This window comes from Orycteropus afer, unplaced genomic scaffold (genome assembly GCF_000298275.1).
Source record: "Orycteropus afer afer isolate SDZICR_OR568_19922 unplaced genomic scaffold, OryAfe1.0 scaffold00006, whole genome shotgun sequence".
NCBI lineage: Eukaryota > Metazoa > Chordata > Mammalia > Tubulidentata > Orycteropodidae > Orycteropus > Orycteropus afer.
The window spans coordinates 9,523,000-9,549,504 of NW_006921593.1; the positions used below are offsets into that span (position 1 = coordinate 9,523,000).

At 48.8% G+C, this 26,505-nt stretch overlaps 2 protein-coding genes across 2 annotated transcripts in view; both read left to right on the top strand.

Annotated features, from left to right (window-relative positions):
- ASL (argininosuccinate lyase) overlaps nucleotides 1-22,960 on the top strand; it is a 32,307-nt gene extending 9,347 nt beyond the window's left edge. The window contains exons 15-18 of the mRNA XM_042781062.1: nucleotides 510-590; nucleotides 804-910; nucleotides 1,017-1,170; nucleotides 22,685-22,960. Coding sequence (XP_042636996.1) covers nucleotides 510-590; nucleotides 804-910; nucleotides 1,017-1,170; nucleotides 22,685-22,960 — 618 coding nt within the window. The remainder of the gene's footprint in view (nucleotides 1-509; nucleotides 591-803; nucleotides 911-1,016; nucleotides 1,171-22,684) is intronic.
- Nucleotides 22,961-23,071: 111 nt separating this feature from the next.
- GUSB (glucuronidase beta) overlaps nucleotides 23,072-26,505 on the top strand; it is a 12,967-nt gene continuing 9,533 nt past the window's right edge. The window contains exons 1-4 of the mRNA XM_007942524.1: nucleotides 23,072-23,275; nucleotides 24,960-25,145; nucleotides 25,352-25,533; nucleotides 25,662-25,804. Coding sequence (XP_007940715.1) covers nucleotides 23,072-23,275; nucleotides 24,960-25,145; nucleotides 25,352-25,533; nucleotides 25,662-25,804 — 715 coding nt within the window. The remainder of the gene's footprint in view (nucleotides 23,276-24,959; nucleotides 25,146-25,351; nucleotides 25,534-25,661; nucleotides 25,805-26,505) is intronic.

The window sequence follows — 26,505 nt, forward strand, 5'->3', positions numbered from 1 at the left end:
CTGTTGAATGAGAAACTCTGGAGGTGGGCCCAGTAACTTTGTTCTCATAAACCCTCGAGGTGATTCAAATGTACATTAAAGTTTGAGAACTACTGCCCTGAAGATGAGAACTCTTAGGAAACACAAATACAATCCGTGTCGGATTACCCAATAAACAAGGTAAGGCGGAGCTTCCTTGTGTTTACTTACTAATCTTGGGTAGAAATCAAGCCATGCGTTCCTTTCCCATGTGAAACCCAAGCGAACTTTTTCACTAGAGATTAGTAAGTAAGCACAGGAAGCCCCTGCTTACCTTGTTTATTGGGTACTTCTCCCAGTAGAGTACCAGCAGCACCTCTAACAATTACCGACAATTAGGAGATGGTTCAAACAGAGACAGCAGGGCCAGGTGGACCACAGTAACTCAGCCCAAGGCAGGGGTCACCCTGCTGGTCGGAGACAGGCCTTGGCTGGGGGCTGTCGACTCCCAGCCCAGGGTCTCCACGGCTCACCACTGCCGCCCACCCCAGATTCACCGTGAGAACATGGTACAGGCGCTCAGCCCTGACATGCTGGCCACCGACCTCGCCTACTACCTGGTTCGCAAAGGGGTAAGTGTGGGGCGGCGGAGTGGGAAGGGGTGGAGAAGGGGGCGATCTTCCGAGACCCCAGGAAGGGGGCGGGTCCTCCAGAAGTGGGCTGGTCCTCCGGACCCCTCCCCCCCGGAAGGGGGGGTGTCCTCCGAGCCCCCGGGAAGGGGGCGGGTCTCCAGAGCAGCACGGGGAGGGCGGACACCTGCGTCATTTGCTCCGCCCTCCGCCCAGATGCCGTTCCGCCAGGCCCACGAGGCCTCGGGCAAAGCAGTGTTCATGGCGGAGACCAAGGGGGTCGCCCTCAACCAGCTGTCTCTGCAGGAGCTTGGGACCATCAGGTGCGGCCCGCCTCTTCCCTCTGCCGCCTCCCCGGAGGCTGAGCCCGGGCACCTGGAGGCCGCGGGAGCCCCCGCTGCCCTGGGCCCACCTCCTCTTTCCCGGCAGCCCCCTGTTCGCAGGCGACGTGAGCCGCGTGTGGGACTACGGCCACAGCGTGGAGCAGTACGACGCCCTGGGCGGCACGGCGCGCTCCAGCGTCGACTGGCAGATCGGCCAGGTGCGAGCGCTGCTGCGGGCCCAGCAGGCCTACCCCCGCCAGGTCCCCAAATAAAGCCGGAGAGGAGGCCACCGCGTGTGTCCCGCCAGCCTGTCTGCCCCACTGGTGGACTTCCAGGGTCTGGGGAGCCTGCAGCGGGGACCGGCGCAGGCGCGCCCCCTTCACTACAGGGTGTCAGTGACCACTGCCTCAGACCTCCTCGGAGTTCCACTGTGGACTGCCTGTTCTGCCTTCTGTGTTGTGTCCCCAGCCTCCCCTGCTCAGTCACCCCTTGCTTAGTGCCTCCCTCCTGTGACCATGCAGACACCATTCCAGGATGTCCTCTGGGCTGAGAGGCCTGTGCCAGGGCTGAGGGGTGACCTGGGAGAGTCAGGGAAGCGGTGTGCTTTGGTGCTGGGCTGTCTTCTGGGTACACTGGACGCCAAGCACTCGATTAGCTTCCTATAGGGAAGACCTTGCCCTTTGACAGTGACTACAGATAAATGCCAGCAAGCCCCTGAAAGCCAGCTAACTATGAAGCATGGGGTCTGGGGAGGGGTGGCCACAGCAAGTGGGGAGCCCAGGGCAAGGCATGTGGAAGTGCCTGGCAGGGGAGGGTCCTGGCACTCCAGTCTCGCGGGTGCAGACACTTTCCTGCAGAGGGTTCAAGACTCAACTGTTCTCACTGTGCGAGTGAGATGGGGAGGCAGATGGGCCCAAAGCCCCTCTGCCAGGGGGTGGGAGGGCATGGGAGGGGGTTGTCCCTGCCCTGTAGTCACCCCCACAAAGTGAGGAGACAAGACTTAAGATGTGGGAAGTAACCAGACCCCACCACAGGCAACAGCCCCATCTGCCTATTGCTATTGGAGATAGGGACAATTGGAGAGAACTTGGTCCAAACAGTTCTTGTAAAAATCCAACTCCCTACAAGTTAGGAACTAAGTCAAAAGAAGTCCCTTCAGAGAGGACACAGGTTAGCATCTGAGAAACAGGCACCCACAGGGAAGGCCCAGTGGTGTAAAGGACACAGGGCAGCCTTTAGAGTCTATCTTAGTGTGGGTTCTCTATGGTGAGGTCTGTGTGTATGTGTGTGCACAGACAGGCAGTCCCTGGGTTACGAACATCTGACTTATGGACAACTCGTACCTGCCCTTTAATGTTGTGTAAATTTGCCCTCACTTGAAATGATTGAGCCAACCTGTACTCACAACAGATTCTTCATCTCAGTCATCCTCACTTGCCACTCCGCAGCACAAGGAAGCCCATGCTTACCTTGCAGGTTAGGTAATCCGACACTGCACATGTCCCAAGATCTGTAGGTCAGGGGACCAAGACTGCAGAGTACAGAGATTAAGTCTTGCCAAAACCTCTATTTATAGTCTGGAGACAGACCACAGGCTAAGGAAAGTCCCTTTTCAAAGGACTGTTTACTTACATTAGATTACATTATGTAAAGTAATTACATCACAGTACCCTACTCTCCAGAACAGCAACAAGTTGAAGATTTGGCCCAACCATTGGGAACCGTAAAAACTCACTGTCATCAAGTCAATTCTCACTCATACAGACACCCATTGGGCTTCCAAAACTGTTAATCTTTACACAGACTGCTTCATCTTTCTTCCACAGAGTGGCTGGTGGATTTGAACCACTGACCTATGGTTAGCAGCCAAATGCCTTAACCACTACACCAACAGAGCTTGGGAACCGCAGTTGACACATAAAATTAACCATCATAGAGTCAGAGTGGAGTCTGAGCCCTGCTCTGTCACATGGCAGCTTTGGGCAAATGGTTGACCTCCGGTCCCCTCATCAGTCAGCTAGAGAGGAAATCACAGAGTCTGCATGGTGCCTGAGGCCAGGCCTGCCCCGGGTAAGTTGTTCAAGAGTTCAAAGGTGAGCTCCAGGGCCAGCAGAGACACAGGAGCTTTTCTACACCAATCTCACCAAAATCCTGATGAGAAATCTCTGAAACTGATACTCACAAAGATAAACAGGCTAAATTCAAAGAATAACAACCCCTCCCAAGCTATTCTGGGAGCAGTGAAAATATTCTGTAAACTAAAGAAGCAGACCTGTAACAGTTGGGACACAGCACCAAATTCCAAAAAGGGTCAAAGTCATGGGTCACAGAATCTTCTAGGGCAGTGATTCTCAAAGTGTGGTTCCAGACCAGCGGGATCATCACCTGGGACCTTGTTGGAAATGCAGGTTCTCAGGCCCCAAGACGTCCTGAATCTGACTCTAGGTGGGGCCCAGCTATCTGTGTGGTCATCAGTCCTCTAGGGGAGTGTATGTGCTTGCCAGTTTGAGAATCCCTGGTCTCGAGAACTTGCTATGAATCTTGTATCAGGTTCCATTGCTGAAGACCAGTAATATCAGCCTGACCTACCGGGTCGCAACATGTATGTTAACAAACTCCCCCAGGTACTTCCTGTACACGTTAGAGTTAAAAGTGCTGATCCTGAGAAGGTCTAAAGTCAGGTCTCAGAAATGTGGGCTCTTGGGAGCTCTGGTGGTGTAATGCCTAAGGCTACTAACTAACTATTGCTAACCAGAAGGCTGGCGGTTCAAACCCACTTGCCACTCTTTGGAAGGAAGGTTGGGTGATCTACTTCCGTCACTATGAGTTTGATCTGACTTGACAGCAGTGCGTTTTCTTGGCTGTGTCCATCATACAAGGGAAAGGATTAAAATGATGATTGTAAGGCATATAACACAATGGGAACTAGGATGCAGTGAACAAGAAGATTGCTTGTGGTGCCTGCCTGCTTGTGCCTGGCAGTGGGACACTCCCCGACCTCCGCAGGTACTGTGTTTAGACAGTCCTGTTAGAAGATTCTTTCTCAACCAAACCAAAATCAGCTTCCCACACATGAGGTCGGCCCTTTGTGGTCTGAGCTGAGCAGAAGGGACGAGCCTGCCCTTGCTCAGGGAGAGCAGGAGTGTACGGAGCTTTCTCTAGACTCCACCCAAACCTGAGGAAGCCTCTTCCCTGTGGTACTACCAGTAGGCTTCCTCTCCTCTTGTTATTAACTTGAACATCTGTTGACCCCAAAGCTTAATCTGACCTTGTATTGGTTTCCTATTGCTACTGTAACAAACTATGGCAAGTTTAGTGGCTTAAAACTATATAAACATATTACAGTTGTGGTAGTCAAGTCTGTAATGGGTTTCACCGAACCAACATCAAGGTGTCAATGGGGCCATGCTCTCTCTTGGGAGGCTCTTGAGGGGAATCTGTTTTCTTGACCTTCCCAGGTTCTAGTGGCCCCCGTATTCCTTGACTTCAGCCCCTTCTACCATCTTCATGGTCAGCAGCAAAGCATCTTCAGATCTCTCTCTGACTCCAACCTCCTGCTTCCATCTCACATTTTCTGATTCTGGTCCTTCTGCCTCCCTTAATATAAAGACACTGATTACCTTGAACCCACCTGGATGAGGCAGGATCATCTCCTTACCTGAAGATCCTTATTTTAAACACATCTGCAGCATCCCTTTTACCATGTAAGGTAACTTATTCACAGGCTCCAGGGACTAGGACGTGGGCATCTTTGGGGAGCCATTACCCAGCATTCCACAGTCCACCATCTGGCTCTAAAAGATGCCCATCTGTCTCACCTGCAAAATACCTTCACCCCATCACAAAGTCCCCAAAAGTCTCAACTAATTACAACAACAACTCAAGTCCCAAAATTTCTAACTCTCATCATATCACAATTCCCAAAGATTATCATCTAAATCATATCAATTAGGTATTGAGACTTTGGGTCTCCATCTTGGAGCAAAATTCCTCTCTATACTATACCTGTGAAACTCACACGATTGTGGTGAAGAATAAATGAGTTCACACATATAAAATCATGAAGTAAATCATCAGCTCCTAAAATACAGTGGTGAGACACACACAATAATAGTTATAGATGCAGTTTTAAAAGGGAGGAAATGGAAGGAAAAAAGAAGTCACTAACTTCTCGGAAGGAGGGTTGGGCAATCTACTTCCGTAGAGATACTGCCTCGGAAACTCAAGGAGGTCTAGCTATGAGTCAGAACCAACTCCACAGCAGTGAGTTTGTTTTTTTGTGGCTCCAAGCAGTTCTGAAATCCAACCCAGCAGTTTCCATTGAGTTCCAAAAGGCCTGGGAATTATCTTCTGTGGTTTTTGGATCTGTCCGCCAGGCCTACACTTCCACCCTTGGAGTCGTTTTTTTGTTTGTTTATCTTTCTCTTGAAGGGTAACAAATGTTTGCAGCTAAGTTGTTTTATCAGCCTGTTTGCAGCCTGCAGACTTTTGAGAGAACTTTGATAGCTTTCTTTACTTTCCTCTTCTCTCTGTGCCTTTCAGTCCAAGTTTGCAATGTTTTTGCTGTTATAACATCCTCATGTAACAAAGACCCTTATGGGTCTCCCAAGTATGTCATGGAGAATAACTCCATTAGTTCCCCTAAAGATCTTTCCTGGATAATCCCATCTCTATTCCTAGCATAGAGGAGCTCTGGTGGTGCAGTGGTTAAAGCATGCAACTGCTAATCAAAGGGTCAGTGGTTTGAACCTACCAGCTGCTCCATGGGAGAAAGATGAGGCAGTCTGCTTCCGTAAAGATTTACAGCCTTGGAAGCCCTATGGGGAAGTTCTACTCTGTCCTATAGGGTCGCTATGAGTTGGAATCAACTTAATGGCAGTGGTTTCCACCCCCACCCCCGTTTGATTCCTGGCTTCTGCTGAGATATCTGAGGGATCCATGAATCACATGCCTAATCTTCAAAGAGCCCCCTGTCTGAGGGAATATTCTGAATTTTTGATCCTTTTGAGGCATCAGAAGAAGGTGGTCCAACTGCACGGTTACCTTCCCCTCCACAGCATGCTTTCCTGACAGTGAATCTCTTCCTTTTAGCCTCTTTTTCAGTCTGGGTAGGCGGACAATTTCCCAGATCATCAATTCCTGCCTCCTTTTTGCTTCACAGTTCCTCCCACAACTTACCTCCTTACTCTTGGGTTTTACTGTAAGCAACGAGAAGAAACCAGGCTGCACCCTTCAAAATGGCGTGGCGGAGGCGTCCGACCTCCTCTGACTTCACAAGGGCCAAAGGGACTCATGATCAGCCTCACCAGTCCGAGGTGGATTCCTGTGAGCAGAGCTCAGACATGCCTCCTCCCTCCAACTTTATTTTTTTTCTTTTTCTTTTTAAAATACCGATTCTGACATCAACCATTGCTACCATGGCACTCTCTCCTTCTCTTCTGGGTTTGATAATTCACTGCAGTGGCCAAGTGGACCTCAGACAAATGGCTCACCATTCTTATTATATTATTAGGGGGTACAGGGGTTCCAGTTCAGGTTCAGGAGAGACTCAGGCTACAGTTCTTCAGTCAGGACAGCTGCTTCTCAGCTGTGCCTCAGGCAGGCCTCTCCCCGTCCGTGGTCTCTTGGCCCTTGGCCTCTCACCACTCAGCTCCTCTGACAATGATGGGTTATTCTCTAAGAAAATAGAGGTTTTTTTCTACCACTCCTCACTTCCTTCTGGGCCCTCACCACCAGTCTTTAACATCCGTATTTCCACTAATAGTCTGTTCAAGGCTGTCTAGCATTTTTCTGTCATACACCTCAAAACACTTCCTCTACCCCCATCCCAATCCCAAAACCACTTCCCACTCTCAGGTTTTTGCTATACAGCACCTCAGTTGCAGGCAGCAAAATTGGTATTAGTTTCCCATTGCTGCTGTAACAAGTTTGCATAAGCTTAGTGGCTTAAAGCCACACAAATGTATTATCATACAGTTCTGGTGGTCAGAAGTCTGGAATGGGGAGGCTCTAGGGGAAAATTCATTCCCTTGCCTCTTTCAGCTTTTAGAAACCTCCTGCACGGCTTGGCGTTGGCCTCTTCCTCCATCTTCAGTGCCAGCAACACAGCACCTTCAGATATGTGTCTGGGTCTGACCCTCTGCTTCAACTGTCACACCTCCTTCCTCTGACTCTGGCCTGCCTGCTTCTCTCATATAAGGACCCTTGTGATAACATCGAACCCAGCTGGACAGGACAGGATAATCTTTCCTAAGCCACATCTCCCAAGTCCCTTTGACCATGGAATGTAACGTATTTTCAGTTACTAGGGATTTTTAGTTACCAGGGACATCTTTGGGGAGTCATTATTCAGTCCACCACAGACTTGCTCTACCTTGTGGTGGGTGGTCTTCCACCTTTGGCTTCCACTGAAGATTCCTGGACTCTAAGATGAGTTCAGATTCCAGAGAGGATCTGATAGCCCCACTTACCTTTCATGCCGGGCCGTGTCTTAGGTCACTAGTCAGCAGTGGCTTGGCTGTCTTCAGGCAACCACCTCTAGTTTAGTCAGTGCCCACCCCTGCACAAGAGACCACCTAGAACTAGTTTTCTGATCAGGGGCTATTAATGGGGCAGTTCAAGCTGAAAGAGGAAGTTGGACATTGCTAGCTGGTTTACTAGAAATAACAGAATACACAAGTAACGGTGGCTTAAACAATAATGATAGCTAATTATCTCACAATTGAGACAGGTGCTAATAAAGGGCTAAGGACGCAGCTGCCTTATGGCTTTCTGTGGCACCATCTTCAATGTGGGCCTTTCATTCTGAGCCTTGTAGCCTTATGGCCTCAAGATGGTTTCTTTGGTTCTAAGCATCTTATCTCATACAACTGCCTTCAACGCAAGAAAAGGTAGCAGAGCAAGAAAAATCTCTCCTTTTTTTTTTAATTAAAAAAAAAAAAAAATCTCTGCCAGAAGCCTCCTAGCCTCCCTCACGTGTCACGGTGCTGAGATCATGTCACAGGCCACCCTTAGCTGCAGAGGACGCTGAGGAAGCAAATGTCTGGCAAAAGGGAACAGAGTTGCTTTACTGGCTCCTGTATAAACTTTATCATTTCCTGGGGCTTGGGGCAGGAGCTCTGGTGGCGTAGTGCCTAAGACATTTGCTAACCAGAAGGCTGGCAGTTCAAACCCACCAGCCACTCCTCAGAAGGAAGACTGGGCAATCTACTTCCATAGAGATACTACCTTGGAAACCCAAGAAGGGTTCTCTATGAGTCGAACTGACAAAATGGCAGTGAGTTTTTTTTTTGTTTTTTTTTTTTGGTGGGGCTTGGGGATGGGTCCCACTCCACTGAGGCTTTGTTACAGAAACAAAATCAGGGTCTATAAATGAAGGAAAGGGGAGGGGCAATGGCTGCTGGCTGACCTGCTAGAGGTGGAAGAACCAAAATCACGCCGACATGCCTGGCAGCTGTAAGTGACAGACTCCAAGTCAATGAAACATCATGGCCACATTCTACGTGGACACTGTGGGACTATACCTTGTGCTCAGGAAAAAGACTCCAGAGTCAAAAATATCCCATAGAAACCCTTTCTTTAAGCCTTAAACAGGAAAAAGACAGACAATCCTCCAAATGAAGGGAACTGTCAGCTTGTACCCTGTACAGAGGCTGATGGAATCTGCTAAACCAAAGGGTGTTCGTTACATATAACGGGGAACAAAGGGACTCCTCACAAGATCACGATTGGTGATAGGTCAATTCATCACTGTTGTAGACGGGACAAGAGAACGAGGGAAAGGACCACAGTTAGAAAACATACACAATTGCAGGTTAAAAAAGGTCCTAAGATTGGCTGTGGAGTTTGGATTATCTGGTTACATGGTGGCCAATGTATGACTCAAGGTCACGCAACCCTGTGTCACAGACACAGGTAGTTAAAGGACAATACCAGGATCCCAGCCTCTAAGTTAAATTAGACAGCATGTGTCTGATTGGTCATTTCTGGTAAATCATTGAGGAAAATTAGGATGCTGATTATGTCTCACCTGAATTTAAAGACCATCTGAAGAATAGGTTTAACACATTTAACACCAATGACCGAAGACCAGACAAGTTGTGGGATGACATCAAGAACATCAACATGAAGAAAACTCTTGAACAAGTAGCTAAAATGAATGAAAGGAATGATGAAATAAAAGAGCTGAACAGATTTCAAAGGGTAGCTTGAGAAGACAAAGTAAAGTATTATAATGAAATGTACAAAGACCTGAAATTAGAAAAGCAAAAGGGAAGAACATGCTTGGCATTTCTCAAGCTGAAAGAACTTAAGAAAAAGTTAAGCCTTGAATTGCAATATTGAAAGATTCTATGTGCAAAACATCAAATGATGCAGGAAGCTTCAAAAAAAGATGGAAGGAATACAGAGTCATTGTACTGAAAAGAATTGGTCAATGTTCAAACATTTCAGGAGGTGCATACGATCAAGAACCAATGGTACTGAAGGAAGAAGTCCAAGCTGCACTGAAGGCATTGGTGAAAAACAAGGCTCCATGAATTGATGGAACACCCATCAAGATGCTTCAACCAATGGATGGAGTGCTGGTGGCACTTACTCATTTATGCCAGGAAATTTGGAAGACAGCTACCTGGCCAACGAACTGAAAGAGATCCAATATTTGTGCTCAGTCCAAAGAAAGGTGATCCAACAGCATGTGGAAATCATCAAACAATATCACTAATATCACACGCAAGTAAAATTTTGCTGAAGATAATTCAAACAACAGTTGCAGCAGCATATTGACAGGGAAATTCCAAAAATGCAAGTTGGATTCAGAAGAGGATGTAGGACAAGGAATATCATTGCTGATGTCAGCTGGATCTTGGCTGAAAGCAAGGAATACCAGAAAGATGTTTACCTGTGTTTCATTGACTATGCAAAGGTATTTGATTGTGTGCATTGTAACAAATTATGGGTAACATCGAGATGAATGGGAATTCCAGAAAACTACATTGTCCGCATGAGAGGACGTAGACCAACTCACTGCCGTCAAGTCAATTCTGACTCATAGCGACCCCTCCTTGGGTTTTTGAAGCGATATCTCTATGGAAGTAGATTGCCCCGTCTTCCTTCCACGGCGTGGCTGGTGGGTTTGAACCTCCAACCTTCTGGTTAGCAGTCAAATGCCTTAGGCACTGCCACCAGAGTTCCCTACATAGACCAAGAGGCTGTCATTTGAACAGAACAAGGGGACTGTGTGGCTCAAAATCAGGAAAGATGTGCATCAGGGTTGTATCCTTTCATCATAGTTATTCAGTCTGTACACTGAGCAAATAATTCAAGAAGCTGGACTATATGAAGAAGTACATGGCATCAGGATGGGAGGAAGATTCATTAACCTGTGATATGCAGATGACACAACCTTGCATACTGAAAGTGAAGAGGACTTGAAGAACTTACTGATGAAGATTAAAGACTACAGCCTGCAGTACTGATAACACTTCAACATAAAGAAAATGAAAATTCTTACAACTGGACCAATAAGCAGCATCACGGTAAATGAAGAAAAGATTGAAGTTGTTAGGGTTTTCATTTTACTTGGATCTACAATCGACACTCATGGAAGCACCAGTCAAAAATCAAATGTATTGCACTGGACAAATGTGCTGCAAAGACCTCCCTAAAATGTTAAGGAGTAGAGATATCACTTTGAAGGCTAAGGTTAAGGTGCGTTTGAGCTAAGCCATGGTATTTTCAATCACCTCATATGCATGCGAGAGCTGGACAATGAGGAATAAGTCAGACTGAAGAAGAGTTGATGTCTTTGAATTGTGTTGGGAATAGAATACTGAAAATACCACAGACTGACAGAAGAACAAATGTGTCCTGGAAAAGTGCAGCCAGAATGCTCCTTGGAAACAAGAATGGCCAGACTTGATCTCACCTACTTTGGTCATATTGTCAGAAAGGACCAGTCCCTGGAAAAGGGTATCATGCTTGATAAAGTAGAAGGTCAGTGAGAAAGGGAAGACCCTGAACAACATGGATTGACACAGTGGCTGCAACAATGGGCTCAAGTACGGCAACGATTGTGAGGGTGGCGCAGGACCGGTCAGTGTTTTGTTGTGTTGTGCGTGGGGTTGCTGTGAGTTGGAGCCGACTTGATGACACCTAACCACAACAGCATTAAGGACATGCCTAGATAAGTCCCCTAGTTCTTTGTGTGAGCATCTTTCTGCATAAACTACTTTCAACTAAATTCTTCCTGTGGGTGAACTGCTTTTATCCGGGCTCATCCCACCTTGTGTAAGGAGAGCCACACTTCTGGTTTCATGGTCAGCAAGCATTGGGGAAAGTTACCTCAAAAACTTAAACAGTGTCTGAACTTATGTCAAGACTCAACATAGAGTTAAGGCTCCCCCTGTAGACTGCAGCTCAAGTTTGTAACTCAGCAGAGAAACCAAAACCAAACTCATTGTCGTCAAGTCATATCTGACTCATAGCAACTCCTCTTTGGGTTTCTGAGGCAGTATCACTACAGAAGTAGGATTGCCCAACCTTCCTTCCGAGGAGTGGCTGGTGGGTTTGAACCGCCAGCCTTCTGGTTAGCAGTCAAGTGCCTTAGGCACTATGCTACCAGAGCTCCTATTTGCATAGTAGGTTATAATCACTTCATCTGCATAGTCCATTAACCAGTCCCTGTAAGGTCCATCCCAATCACAGGGCAGGCTGCAGCCCAGGACCAGACAAAACATATCAAACCACCTTACCCAGCAAATGTCAATCAACCTGGACAAAAGTAATAAACCCTATGGAGAAGAAACTAGGGCAAAGATAACTCCATAGGGTTCGGGGATGGGGGTAAGTGAGGGGAGGAATCTCTCAAGCTCTTTTTCCAAAGAACCAAGGCAAAATGAGTTCCACATAAAGGAATTCATTTCGCTATAGGAACCTTAGGGAGCAGTGAGTTGATGTTAACAGGGGGAGGAACAACTCACAAAAGGAGGGTGAGTGTGGTTGGTTACACAACTCCAAGAATGTCCTGTCACTGAACTGTAAATGCAGAACCTGCTGAATTGGTATACGTTTCGCTGTGTGAATTCTCTGCAGCAACATTTTTTTTTAAATTACAGGGGTTCTTTTTGCTGCAACTATGAAGAGAGTGAAGACCATCCACAGCAACCTGACTGTCAACAGTCCAGAAATGTCAGCATTATTCAAGGGACCCACAGTTACGGCGAAGGGCCCAGAGGGATCTGCGGAGAGACTTCAGTCCCATCAGTGTGGAACTCAGTCTCCTGGGAAAGAAAAAGAAGAGGCCCCAGGCTGACAAACTGGCGAAACAGAGGCGCTGTCTGCATGTAGCCATTGCTCACTCTGTAGCCAGGTGCAGAACGTGAACGTGAGGCTCTGAGCGCCGGGGGCCCTTGAGCAGGTCTCTTGCTGAGATCTGAAATTTCATGGGTAAAAAATATACCTGCAGGCGTTCAATGTTCATGATCTCAAGCCCAGAAAGATGAGTTAATGACAATGATTGTGTGTCAAACTCAGCTGCTGTTTCAGAAGCAACAGGAAGTAAAAATAAGGATATCAGAAAGATTTTGGATGGTATGTGTGGCTCTGGAGAAAAAAACAGTTCAGCAGGTTGATGAATAAATTCTAAGAGTTGTCCAGCTGCAGAAAGAACAAGATACCGAATGGTTCCTAAGACTTATTTGTGATGTGTTAAAAATGCAATAAAATTCCTGTACTGGGGGAAAAAAAATTAAGAGGAAGTCTCCAACTTGCCCTTGATCTCTGGTCAGCTGATTGTCCGGTGACTCTCTCCCCTTGCAGGGACATGCTCTGCTGCTGCACCCCACCGCCAGGAAAAGCACAGTCTATCCTTGTCTGTCCTACGTTCTCAGGCGGTGCTTTGGGTGCTGGGTAATTTGGGAGAAACTGGGTGATGCAAACACTGATATTTTAAATACCAGAGGGGTCACAGAAAGGTTGGTGGTTTGAACCCATCCAGCCACTCTGCAGGGGAAAGACTTGGCAGTCTGCCTCTACAAAGATTACAGCTAAGAAAGCCCTATGGGGGCAGTTCTACTCAGTCACATGGTGTCGATATGAGTCACATGGTGTTGGTTTGAGTTGGAGTCAGCGTCGCAGCACCTGACAATGACGTACTGAACTGTACATACTTAATTACTGAGGATACTGTTGGGAGTGCTCTTACATCATGACCAGGTATGGCCAAGAATGGGCCTGCTTACAGTTCTGCTCGTCTCAAGATTTTACACACATTAACTTCGGACAACAGTCAGCTCAGGCCTTGTTTCTCCTCTACTAGCATTGCACGGCAAAGTTCACCTCTGGTCCTGAACCTTGGTGTCAAGGTATCAGGTGAGTAGGTGGGCAGGTAGGTAGCAGGAACATCCGCGCTCATTACGTAACCTTGTGATAATTAAGGTTCATCGCCCTGGCCAGTGTCCTAAGTCCTCTCCTCAAAGGTGGTCCTCTGGCCGAGGAGGCTCCTGACACTGGATGAGCTAAAAATAATTTAATTGTATGTAGGAAGTGACTCAACCTCACTGAACTCAAACTACACATATTCCCAGCTCAACTTCCCCTTAGCCAGACCCCAAAGATGCCAGAGTCCACTCCAATGTCACCAGACATGAAGAGAACCATGACAGAAGGAAAACCATAGAGGAAAGAGTGGTTTTAACCAATGACGTTAAATACCTTCTTGTTGTTAACATCCCATTGTGGCAGTTCTGACTCACAGTGACCCTGTGTACAACAGAATGAAACACTTCTCCGGCTTGTGCCATCCTCATAATCCTTGGTTTCTCTGAGCCCACTGTTCCACCCACTGCGTCAGTCCATCTCACTGACAGTCACCCTACCTTTCACTGACTCCTACTTTACCAAGCACAATGTCTTTCTCCAGAGATCATTCCCTCCTAATAACATGTCCAAAGTATGTGAGACCAAGTCATGCCATCCTCACACCTAAGGACCGTTCTGGCTGTACTTCTTCCAAGACAGATTTGTTCGTTATTCTGGTAGTCCATGGTATTTTCAGTATTCTCCACCAACACCATCATTTAAAGGCATCACTTCTTCTTTGGTCTTCTTTATTCATCGTCCAGTTTTCACATGCATACGAGGCAAGTGAGAATACCATGGCTGGGGTCAGGCGTACCTCAGGCCTCAAAATGACATCTTTGCTTATGACGTCTTTGCTTTTTATCACTTTAAAGAGGTCTTTGGCATCAGATATGCCCAGCGTTTGATTTCTTGACTGCTGCTTCCATGGATAATGACTGTGAATCCAAGAAAAATGAAATCCTTCACAACTTCAATCTTTTCTCTGTTTATCATGATGTTGCTTATTGGTCCAGTTGAAAGGCGTTTGGTCTATATGTTAAGATGTAACCCATACTGAAGCCTAGTCTTTGGTCTTCATCAGTAAGCACTTCAATTCCTCAACACTCTCAGCAAGGTTACGTCATCTGCATATCACAGGTTGTTAATGAGTTGTCCTCCAATCCTGATGCTGTGTTCTTCTTTACCTAGTGCACCTTCTCAGATGACTTGCTCAGTATACAGTTTGAGTAAGTATGGTGCAGTATCCCCTTGTTTTATTCAGACAACTGCCTCTTAGTCTACATACAGGTTCCTCATGAGCACAGTTAAGTGTTTTGAAATTCCCATTATTTGCAATGTTATCCATAATTTGTTATGATCTACACCAACTGAATGCCTTTGCATAGTCAATAAAACACAGGCGAACATCTTTCTGGTATTCTCTGCTTTCAGCCAAGATCCACCTGACATCAGCAATGATATCCCTCATCTCATATCCTCTTCTGAATTTGGTTTGAGTTTCTGGCAGTTCCCTGGTGATGTACTGCTGCAACCATTTTTGAATTATCTTCAGCAAAATATTACTTGCATGTCATAATAATGACATTGTTTTACACTGGATCACCTTTCTTTGGATTGGGCATTGCTAAAAGGACTTGGAGGTAGCATCTTCTGCCCTCCTCTAACTTCACAAGAGGAAGAGAGAATCAACATCAGCAGCCCATCAGCAGCAGGCTGATTCCTATGAGGCCAGACATGCCGCCACCCTCCAGCCTTTTTACTAACCCTGACACCAGCCGTCTCTCCTATGGCCCTCACCCCTTCTCTGCTGGGTTCGACAATTCACTGCAGCAGCCACGCAGAACTCACATATAATACTCACGATTATGGGATTTATTAGGGAAGTAATAGGCTACAATTCAAGTTCAGAAATGGGGTCAGGATGCAATTATTTCATCAGAACAGTCTGCCCTCTGCTGTGTCCTTAGACACAACCTCTCTGGCCCTTGGTCTCTTGGCCTGGCTTCTGCCCTGTTTGAGCAAGTGTTACAAAGCTTTTAGCTCTGTCGACAGGTATACCTAGGTGCCCCCTCCTGCCCAAGGGCACTCAGCTTTCTCACTCTGTGGGCCGGAAAGCCCACTGCTCTGTCTCTTGCCTCTTGGTTCCACTGCTGCTGGGGTGTCTCTCTCTGCCAAGGACGTCCAGCACAGGGATCTCGGGTCCAAGGATGCACTCTACTTCACCTCTAGCTCTTCTCTCTTGATGGCAGTGAGATCCCATCTCTGCCTCTAGGAGGGCTCATTTTAAGCCTGAAAAACTGACAAAATTAACCAATCCCAGCATCAGAGTTCTACATACCTTATTTGCATGGTCCCACCCAGTAATCCAGTGGCAGTTCCAAAGACTATGGCTAGAAAGGCCATACCAAGTCATACACTGCACCACAGGCATGAATATGAGTCTCTTCCAGTCAGTTGGCCAGGTAGCTATCTTAAAACCAAAGAAAACCCCAACTCACTGCCACCAAGTCGGTTCTCACTCATAGCAACCCCTCCTTGGGTTTCTAGGGCGGTATCACTATGAAAGTAGATTGCCCAGTCTTCCTTCCGAGGAGTGGCAGGTGGGTTTGAACCACCAGCCTTCTGATTAGCAGTCAAATGTGTTAGGCACTATGCCACCAGAGCTCTGCAAATTTTAAAAAACCATAAATGTATGGGTTTTTATTAGAATTTTCCCCAAAAGCAGAGCTTGAGAGAAAGATCAAGATACTGGTAGCTTCTTTGGAAGATAATCCTAGGAAACAGGAGTGAGGAAGGAGAATGAGACAGGGAAAAGGAAAAGTCAACACTGGGGTGAGTAATCCTGGGTTGCACAGATGGTTAAGCTCTGGACTTCTGGACTGCAGGCCAAGTGGTTGGTGGGTCAAACCTACCCAGAGGTGCCTTGGAAGCCAGGCCTGGCTGCCTGCTTCTAAAAGTTCACAGCCTTTAAAACACTATGGAGCAAGTGCATAAAAACAAGGACATTTGGAAGCAATCAGTCCTTGGACATGATGGACCTCGCGACCAGAGAACTAGATGGTGCCCAGCTACCAATGCCAACCACTTGGGAAAGGATCAAAACCAGAGATCCTGGATAGAGTGGGCGGAAAAATGTGAAACAAAATTCAAAAACACAACAATGACCACAATTACTGGTCGGATGGAGTCTGGCAGGACCCCCAATACTATGGCCCTGGGATATACTTCGGGCCTGGAATAAAGCTCACTCCCAGGGGCTGGCTCTCAGCCCAATAGTAAACAAGATGTACACGCAGACCACTCAACCCAGGGTGACACACACCCACATACTCTATGGAGTTGCATCCCTTGGAGCAATCAGCCACAGGGCACCAGAGGGGCTACATTCACCTGGAGGAAACGTAGGACCCACAGGAGTGCATAACTGTGAGAGGCACTGGGGCAGGTTACTGGGCAAGGAGGGGAGGAGACTGGGTTAGGGTTGGGGATGGTAACTGGGGAGTGAAACCAAATGCACACGTAATGTTGAATGTAAAACAAACTCTGCTCTGTAAACCTGCACCTAAAGCACAATTAAAACAAAACAAAACCAAACCCACCACTCTGCAGCAGTCCTCCTATACACACGTGGGGTCAGAACCGACTCCATGACAACTAACCACACTGAAGTCAATACTACAGCAAAGGAGGGCTTGAGGCCACTCCCAAGAGCACACATATCACCCAGAATTGTCCCCCGAAAGGAGAGCAGGTGGGAGCATTTAGCCATTGGCGCCCATTGCCTGATGCTGGCAGCTGGCCCTGCAGGAGTCAGTGCCTCTCATTCTGGCCTGGTTTGTATGGGGGCTGAGTGGGCTCCCACTGTACTGAGAGGCCTCTGGGCCGAAGGTAGAAAGAAGTGATGTGCAGGACACTGTCCAGGTTGTCTGCATGCTCATGGGACAGTCCCTCCCAGCTGAGGCTGGACTCTAAAGCTTCACTGTGGTTGCTCTCGGCCGTCTGGGAAAAGGACTTAGTCCAGGAGGCACAGGGAGCAAGAGGCCCCTTAATGATGTTTATTACCGCCTTTCCTTATCTAACCCATTCTAGACTCCCTTCCCGAGGGCCACTCCCACTCATCAGTGCTTGCTCCGCTTTGGCAAAGCCATGGTTGTACAATTCCCTGCTCAGCATCAACAATGGCCAAGGAAGCACCAAGAAATGGCCTTGCAAGCCTCCCAAGTTCCAGACATGCTCCCCGCTGCCCTCACCCTGTAATCTCATCATAACCAAGGCCAATTACTCTTGCCAGTACAGAAAATCCTTTCTTTGATGCTGCTCCTTTGGCTGAGAAACCTGGAGTTGGAGTCATGGAACCCTCATTTTGTCCCCTGGTGAAAGCATTTCCTGTCCTCCCAGGACCTATAAATCCATCAGACGCTAATGTTAGGAAGACAGGAAAAGATCAACTCTGAAAATGGATTCCTGAATGAGATGATAAGAGGGGTCTGGTATGGACTGAACTATGTTCCCCCAAAATACATGGAATCTAAACCCTAATACCTGTGGATGAAGGAGCTCTGGTGATGCAATAGGTAAGCATTCATCTGCTAACCCGAAGGTCAGGAGTTCAAACCCATCAGCTGCTCCAAGGAAGAAAAGACCTGGCAATTTGGTCCTGTACAGATCGACAGCCTAGGAAACGGGGCAGCTCTGCTCTGTTCTATAAGGTCACTATGACTTGGAATCAATGAAACTGCACACAACACCACCACCACACCTGTGCATGGATCCCTGGGCAGTGCGAGCAGTTTGTGATCAGTTGCTAACCTCAAAGTTGGTGGTCTGAACCCGCCCTGCAGTGCTGAAGAAGAAAGACCTGGTGATCTGCTTCTGTGCAGATTATAACCAAGAAAACCCTAGGAGCAGTTCTGTAATACGTGGGCTTACTGTAAGTTAGAAATTATTTGATGGCAATAGGCTTGTTTTCTTTGTTTATACCTAAGGGTGTGATCAGGAGCTCTAGTAGCATAGTGCCCAAGGCACTTCACTGCAAACCAGAAGGTTGGAGGTTCAAACCCACCAGTCACTCCTTGGAAGGAAGGTTGGGCAATCTACTTCTATAGTGATACTACCTCGGAAACCCAAGGAGGGATCACTATGAGTTGGGTCCAACTCAACAGCACATAACAACAACAACGGCATGGGTGTGATCTAATATCTACAGTAATACAGTCACAGGTGGAGTGTCTCAGGGTTTTTTCAGAGGCTGATTTTTCAGAAGGAGAGCTTCAGACCTTTTGTCTGAGGTGCCTCTGGGTAGATCTGATGCTCCAACCTTTTGGTCAGCAGCTGAGCACACGACTCAGGGACTCCGGTAACTAGTTTCTGATCAGAATACATGTGTGTCTACTACCCTGGGGGACTCCTCATCAATCGACTGAGGTCATGCCAGTGTAGGCTGGGCCCTAACTCTAATCACTTCTGAGTTCTCAAACGAGTAGAACAGACACAGAGACACACACGGGGGGAGACAGCTGCCATCGGGCAGTGTAGCAGATGAATCTACAAACCCAGGAATGCTAAGGATGACCGGTTACTGAAATCTGAAATCGACAAAGAAGGATCTCTCTCTAGAGCTGGTGCCCTGAATTCAGACTTCTGGCCTCTTGAACTGTGTGAAAATGAGTTTCTGTTCTTTAAAGCTCCCCACTTCTGTTATGGAATACTGGTAGCTAGGACACGCACCCTCACCCCTCATGATTGATGTGGTTTTGGGTGGGGGTGTAATGGGGACCACTGCTCTTGCACATATTGCATTTGATGGTGACTCCGATTTCTGCAGTTCCACTTCGGTGCAGTATTGCTTCTGTTCTACTGTCAGTGGGTGGGATGAGGGGACAGGGGATGGCTTGCACTTGGCCTTCCTCAGTACTCCGTCAAGGTGATTCCACCATTCCCACCTCATTTACAGTTAGTCACTATGAGTTCTAGGTTTGAAGAATCATCATCACAGGAGTGTATTAGGATGGATTCAAGATACCCTTTCTAGGACATTAAATCCTGAGCCACAGAAGAGTAACCCCATGTCAGTAAAACCTCCCCAATCCAGCTTTACATTCCATGCCTTATTATGACATGCTCCATACCACTCCCTCACATGGTCTCCTTTTCCTGTCAGTACATATCAGTCAGTTCCTGTAATTCTTCCAATGGGTAAGGAAGCTCTTTCCTCGGAGCAGGGACCGTATCTCTTTCTCCATTCCAGGCTGAGACTTGACCCCAGTTGTTGTTCTGAGGCAAGAAGGGGAGCAGGGTTTGGTTTTGGAGGAGGACAGCTTGTGAGGTATCCTCTTCAGGTGAGAACTTCACGTGGTTTTCAAGGGAAGGTTTTTAATTGGCCGGAGGATTCTGGTGAATCTAGAGGTTCCAGACTTTCAGGCACAATCACCCTAATGTCCAATATGCTCGATCTCAGGGTCTCACTTTTTCTCTATCAGGGCTTTGTCGCTAACATCTCTGCTACCTTGTGTATAAATATGGGCCCAAAGTTCACTACAGCCTCCTATCAGCTGTAGGACATGGAGATATCTTTAAAGAATGCCAAGGAGGCCTCCTGGCTGTCACACCATGTCCTGAATTGCTAGTTGGCTGAACTGTGCCTGTCATTCATTATCTTTTGTTTCCTACTTGTCAAGCTCTTGCTCAGACCCCAGAAAAACACCAATTAAAAACTCCTGATTTAATGTTACTTGTTCCTGGGTTAAAACTGAACAAAGGAAGTATCAGGATGGTTATCCAAAGCTGCTTATACTAACCTCATAGTAAAGGTAACCCTAGATCACAAATTTTCCCAGGAGGCTGGGTCAACCACACTAACTCAAGTCTGTCATTTGGCAAAGGATCATCCTGTAAACCCTTATACAGATAATAAATATGCTTTTGAAGTAGTCCATGACTCTGGAAACAAAGAAGGCTTCTCACTTATACTAGAGCCCCAGTAAAAAGCCAGACAAATAGCTAAATTATTAGATGCTTCATTACTGACTAAAGAAACTGCTGTCACAGATATTGAGGTTCGTACCCATTATGTCGAGGTTCGTACCCATATACCAAATCCTGAATATCCAGGAAATATTCTGATTACTGTGCTAAACCAGCTACTACTCAAACTTTTTGAGCTCCCAAACAACTCTGTGTCCTGGATAAAGTCCCTCTTAATGGAACATCCCCAGATAATCTTGGAAGGGTTCAGGAGCCTCTGAAATTGAAAACAAGATTGTAAACTCCAGGATTGTAAAATAAATCCCAGGAAGGGACTCTGGGATGACCCAGATAGTCACCTGTTCATCCCAGAATACCTAAAATTTCCCCTTCTTCAAGCCTTGCATGCAACCACACACAATGGAATTGAAATAAAAATAATTTTGGTTATGGGCAAATATTAGTAGGGTAACTGCAAAAAAACAAGCTAAAAAAATATATATATATAATCAATGCTACTCTTGCCAATCTATCCATGGAGACTTAAAGTCTCACCTGGTGTTACATCTCAATCAACTGGACCTTTTGAACATTGCAGACGACTTTATCCAACTTCCTCCATCTATAGGATACAAGTATATGTTTGTAATTATATGTCTATTTTCTGGATAAGGTTGAAGGTTATCTTGCTGAAGGCAAGCTACTACAGTAGCTAAAAATAGTTAGAGCAAGACTTTCCTCTTTTGGGCATGCCTTCTAAATTGTCCAATATCAAAAGAATCTGCATGTTATGCCAATTTGGCAACATCTACATTGCCACTATCATCCAGTCATCTGATAAAGCAGAGGGAAAAAACGGGACTCTAAAATAAAAACTGTCTCAGTTCGCAGAATTTCTACCTCTATCTAGCCAAAAGTACTTCCTTTGGCATTCACGGCTATTAGGTCCACCTTATCAGGAAAGCATCAGCTACCACCTTACGAAACTCTGACAGGATACCCCATGCCTTTAGGAGCAAGACCTTACACAGACCCAGTCCTTCCAAAGGGTAACATGATCCAACATTCCAAAGGACCAATGGCCCACTCCCATGCTTATTCCCAATACATGTCAGCCACTTTCAGGATCCCTTCCCTGAAAGAAGACATGTCCCATACAGTCTTGAACCAGCAATTTCGTATTTTGGAAAAGACATTAAAAACAAAACAAAATCAAAACTCAGCCCTAGGATCCCACTGGAAAGGACCATCCCAAGTCTTGCCCACCACTTATACAGCAGTAAAACTCAACAAGGTGGGCCCTGGGTACATGGCTCCTAATTAAAAAGCACCCCTTTCAGATTTGGTCCATGAGACTTTAATGACTTTAACACTCTAACTCGAAGTGATCTAAGGATCACTGTATCCCAGAAATGGACGCTCCCTGGAAGTAGACAGCTATTCGGAGACAGTGGATCAAGCAGATAATGTCATAAAGCAGCCAGTTTCTGCCCAAGATCACAGCTCAACACTCAATTCAACGTTTTAAAGGCAATAGTTAAGATAGCTCCCTTAGTCCAAAAACCAAACAAAAACTAGTCATAAGACCATTTACACAAGAAGCAACATCCCAGCTCAGTTTTCCTTATCTGCCAGCATGAGTCAGCAACACTCACGCAATCAAGATAAGCCAGTTTAGTGTTCTGTGACCCATCTTCCCAAAATACAAGGAAAATTAAACATGATCAACCAATCAAAGCAAAGGGCAAGATACCAACTAATTGAGGATTAACAAGGGCATTGTAACTGTAGCTCAAGTCCCTCACCATTTTCAGTTCTGGAATGTTCTCTGTTCATAGTTTCTCACGCAACACACCCTGTTAACTCTGACTTGTCAATGAAACTCTTATTTTTGACTATCTATTTCTCTGTGTGGACATAATTTTAACAATCTTCGGCTCATACTACATCGACTTTTGTATCCTATTTCTCTCCTATTTTTATAGTGCAAGCATTTTGGAGAAAAGTTTTCCACCTTGGCCGTTCCTACCGGTAACCCAGTTCCCGTGCAGCGATTCTCAGGGGTTTTTTCAGGAGCGCTTCAGGCCTTCTGAGCTGCCTCCCGAGGGATTTGAAGCTGCAACCTTGTGGTTAGCAGCAAAGCCCCTGACTCAGGGACTCGGGTAACTAGTTGCTGATGAGAATACATGTGTGTCTACTAGCCTGGGGGCCTCCATTTTCAGTATCAAGGTCCCGTATCGGAAGATTGCTTTGCTGAACAAGAAAAAGACTGGGAAATACTTGAACCGTTGTATCCAGGCCAGGTCGCCGCGCCTGGGTCAGGTGTCCCTGGGGAGAGGCCTTCACCAGCGCTGGGCAGGATGAACGAGTGGAAGCGTTTCAAGCCAGCCTCCCAGTAGAAACGTTGGGAAGCCGCCCTTCCGCTGTGGGGGATTTCTCGGGGTTCCGCAGGCCCGCAGCCCCGATTTGACCGCCCTGCCTGGGGGCTTGGCAGTGCCTGCGGGGCGGGACGGGCTGGCACGGAGGTCTCTGCGGGTGGAAGGGCGTCCTGGGCCTCTGCCCATCTGCACTGGGGCTACGAGTGGCCCTCCCAGATGCCTAACTTTGGGCCGCCGCCCTCAGTCTGGCAGGAACACGTTGCTGGCGGCTCCGAGCTCCCAGACTCCTCCAGTCCTGTCAGGCGCCCTCAATCAAAATGGCGAGCGAGGCCTCACGCGGCCCACGTGACCGAGCGCTTTCTGGCCACGTGACCCCCCTCTTCCCCGCCCCCCCCCCCCCGGGCCCGCCCTGGCCGGGAGCAGGTCTAAAGCCATTGGGGGCGGAGCTCGGGCGCCAGACATGGGTGGCACGCCGGTGTTGGCGGTGGTCGGTCCGCTGCTCTGGGCCTGCGGGCTGGCGCTGCAGGGCGGGATGCTGTATCCCCGGGAGAGCCCGTCGCGGGAGCGCAAGGAGCTCGGCGGTCTTTGGAGCTTCCGAGCGGACTTCTCCGACAACCGGCGCCAGGGCTTCGAGCAGCAGTGGTACAAGCGGCCGCTGCGGGAGGTCAGACCCCGGCCCGGAGGAGGAGGATTCCCGCAGGGAGGGAGGCTGTGAAGGGACGCAGGCCTGGCAGCCCACCCCCGCTGTATGGGCAGCGACCCGGGTGCTGGGGTGGGGACGAGCTAGAAGCCACGTGGGGGAAGTGGGGTGTCTTTTGTCTGTGCTCAGAGCTTCTGGCCAAGGGGAAGTGAGAGGATTAACGGGCTTGGGCTCTGGGGGGCGGGAGAGGGACGGGGGAGGAACCAGCACCCCTGCCTGGAGGAAGGGCGAAGCCGCAGTGTCAGCGGCACCCAGACCCTGGCTGGGGCTGAGGGGTGGGTTTGGACATCTCGGGACAAGCTCTGCCCTGGCAGGCGAGGTTCAGAGAGAGCATGCGACTCGCCACCCAGCCAGCCAGCCAGGGACCGCAGCTCAGCTGTTCCCTCCTGACTTAGGTGGGGCCCTGGCAGAGAAGTGGGGTGGAGGGAGGTCTTGGGGCCCCTGTGGCTTTGGCCTCACCCAGGTTCTTTTCCTCTGTGCTGGGCTGTTCAGCAGAGGAAGGGGGAGTGGGGTGCCAGGCCTGTGCCCCCTCACTGTTTCCTCCACCACGCGGCCCCCGCGGAATCATCCGGGTTTCAGTCAGTTTTGATACCCGCAGGTTGGTCCTGCCTCTCCCGCCGGCTGTGGTCCTGAGCTCAGCTTCTCCCTGGAGACCCTTGGCCTTGGTGCCTTCTGCCTGAGGAAGGACTTCTGGCCCCACCAACCCTTGGTTGGGCTCACCCCACCCTGCCACCACCAAATGAGCCATCCAGTCCACAAACACTTACTGACTCCTTTCTGTGTGCCCGGATCTGTGCCAGGCGCGGGGCACACCGCTGTGAAGGGCAGATAAAGAAGGTCCTTTGTTTCCTGCATGTCCCAGTGCAGCCCACTTTACTAGTTGTGAAGTAAGTCAGTGCCGACTCACGGTGACCCCATGTGTGTCAGGCTAGAACTGTGCACCATACGGCTTTCAGTGGCTCCGTTTACAGAAGGAGATTGCCAGGCCTTCCTTGTGTGGATCGAACCGCCAACCTTTCAGGGCACAGCTGAGCACGTCGTCTGTTGGCAGTCTCAGGAGCTCCTCTAGTGGTCCAGGTGGACAGTAAACCATCTCTCCCTCTCTCTCGCCATCTCTCTCTCTCTCTCTCTCTCTCTCACACACACACACAGTTTCTAAAGAAGACTCTATCTCTGGCTGCTGTGAGGATCACTGAGTCCCCTCTCTCTGGCCTGCTACTGCCTTGCTTTCTACCTGAAGGATTCCAGGGCTGGCCTCTGGTGGTATCCAGTGGGCCCTGGCTTATCTTCTTCCTAGTGCCAATCAGGCGCTGGACAGCACGTGCTGATTTGGTTTTCTTTCCTTGGCTCAGAGCAACAGCACCACCTTGTTAACGGTTGTACACCTAGCACCAAGGACAGTGCTGTGGGCGTTTGCTATTTTGAGCCGTTGTGAGGATTCACATCATCGGCTTTGGGCCGTTGCTGGCAAAGAATGGTGGTGGTAGGGCCGCCGAGAATCCCCACGTTTGGGGGAAGGCATTTTACCCAGCCTACCTCCTTCCAGCAAGGCTGCTGGGGGACCTGGCCGGCCAGTTCCTCTTGATCTCTGGGGTCCTGGTCACAGACTCCTGCCTGTTGCCCTTGACTTTGGGTCTTCTCCCTGCAGTTGGGCCCCACCCTGGACATGCCGGTCCCCTCCAGCTTCAATGACGTGACTCAGGATGGGCGGCTGCGTGGCTTCATTGGCTGGGTGTGGTACGAGCGGGAGACGGTCCTGCCCCTGCGATGGACCCAGGACCTGGGCACGAGAGTGGTGCTGAGGCTTGGCAGTGCCCACTACTATGCTATTGTGGTGAGTGTGGCAGGTAGTAGGCAAAGCGGGCAGACACGTGTGGTGTTGCCTTGGGGTTCCTGGCTCCCAGCCATCAGCTGCCTTCGGGATTAGGGAATATACTCACAGTCCGTGTGGGTTCTGTGTCCTGGGTGTTGGTAGGGTGGGGGTGAGATGCAGGGCTTCCTTCTCATGCCCCAGCCTGCCACCCCTCCTCGTGTCCGCAGTGGGTGAATGGGGTCCACATGGCAGAGCACGAGGGGGGCCACCTCCCCTTCGAGGTCGACATCAGCACGCTGGTGCAGGCCGGCCCCCTGGAGTCCTGCCGAATCACCATCGCCATCAACAACACACTCACGCCCAACACCTTGCCTCCAGGCACCATCCTTTACAAGACAGACACCTCCAAGTGAGCAGCCCTGCCCCACCGCCCCACCCTGCCCAGTGGCCCTCCTGATAGGGTAGGGTGGCCTTAGCAGAGAGCTGAGGTTGAAGGGCCCAGGGTAACCCTGACTCGCGGATGTCCTCCCGCACCAGGTACCCCAAAGGCTACTTTGTCCAGAACACGAACTTTGACTTCTTCAACTACGCGGGATTGCACCGGCCCGTCCTCCTCTACACGACACCCACCACCTACATCGATGATATCACTGTCACCACCGGCATGGACCAGGACACTGGTGAGGGCTCCTGGCAGGGTGTGTCCTCGGCCAGGCCTGGAAAGGTCTCCCAGGAGAAAGGCCCTCCCGTGTCTCTCACCCCCTTAGGTTCTCATCTGCCTGTTGGTTGCTGTTGAGTTGGCTCTGACTCACGGTGACCTGTGTGTGACAGAGTAAGATGCTACCTGGCCCGGCGCCATCTTGAGGAGGGCTTGAGTCCTTTGTTGGAGCCACTGTGTGGCTTCCATCCTCCATTCCAACCCGGGGGCTTGTCTCCCAGCACTGGAGCAGACAGTGTTCTGTGGGGACCCGCAGGGTTGTTAGTGGCTGATTTTCAGATGTAGACTGACAGGCCTTTCTTCCTCATGTGTCTTAACCTGGAGGCTCTGCTGACTTCTGTGGCCTTGCTGTTACTTGAAATTCTGGTGGCGTGGCCTCCAGAATCATTGCAACAAGCCAGCCACTGCAGTGTGACACATGAGACACGTGGTGGCCCAACATCATAGCAACAGGCCAGCCACTGTAGTATGACACACAAGAGACACGTGGTGGCCCGTTGACCTATGAGGTTGAAATCCAGAGTCTGAGTGGGCAAGAGCTTCAGAAATGACCCCTCTAGTCAGACCTGTGAGCTCTGGTGGCGTAGTGGCTAAGGCACTTGACTGCTAACCAGAAGGCTGGTGGTTCAAACCCACCAGCCACTCCTTGGAAGGAAGGTTGGG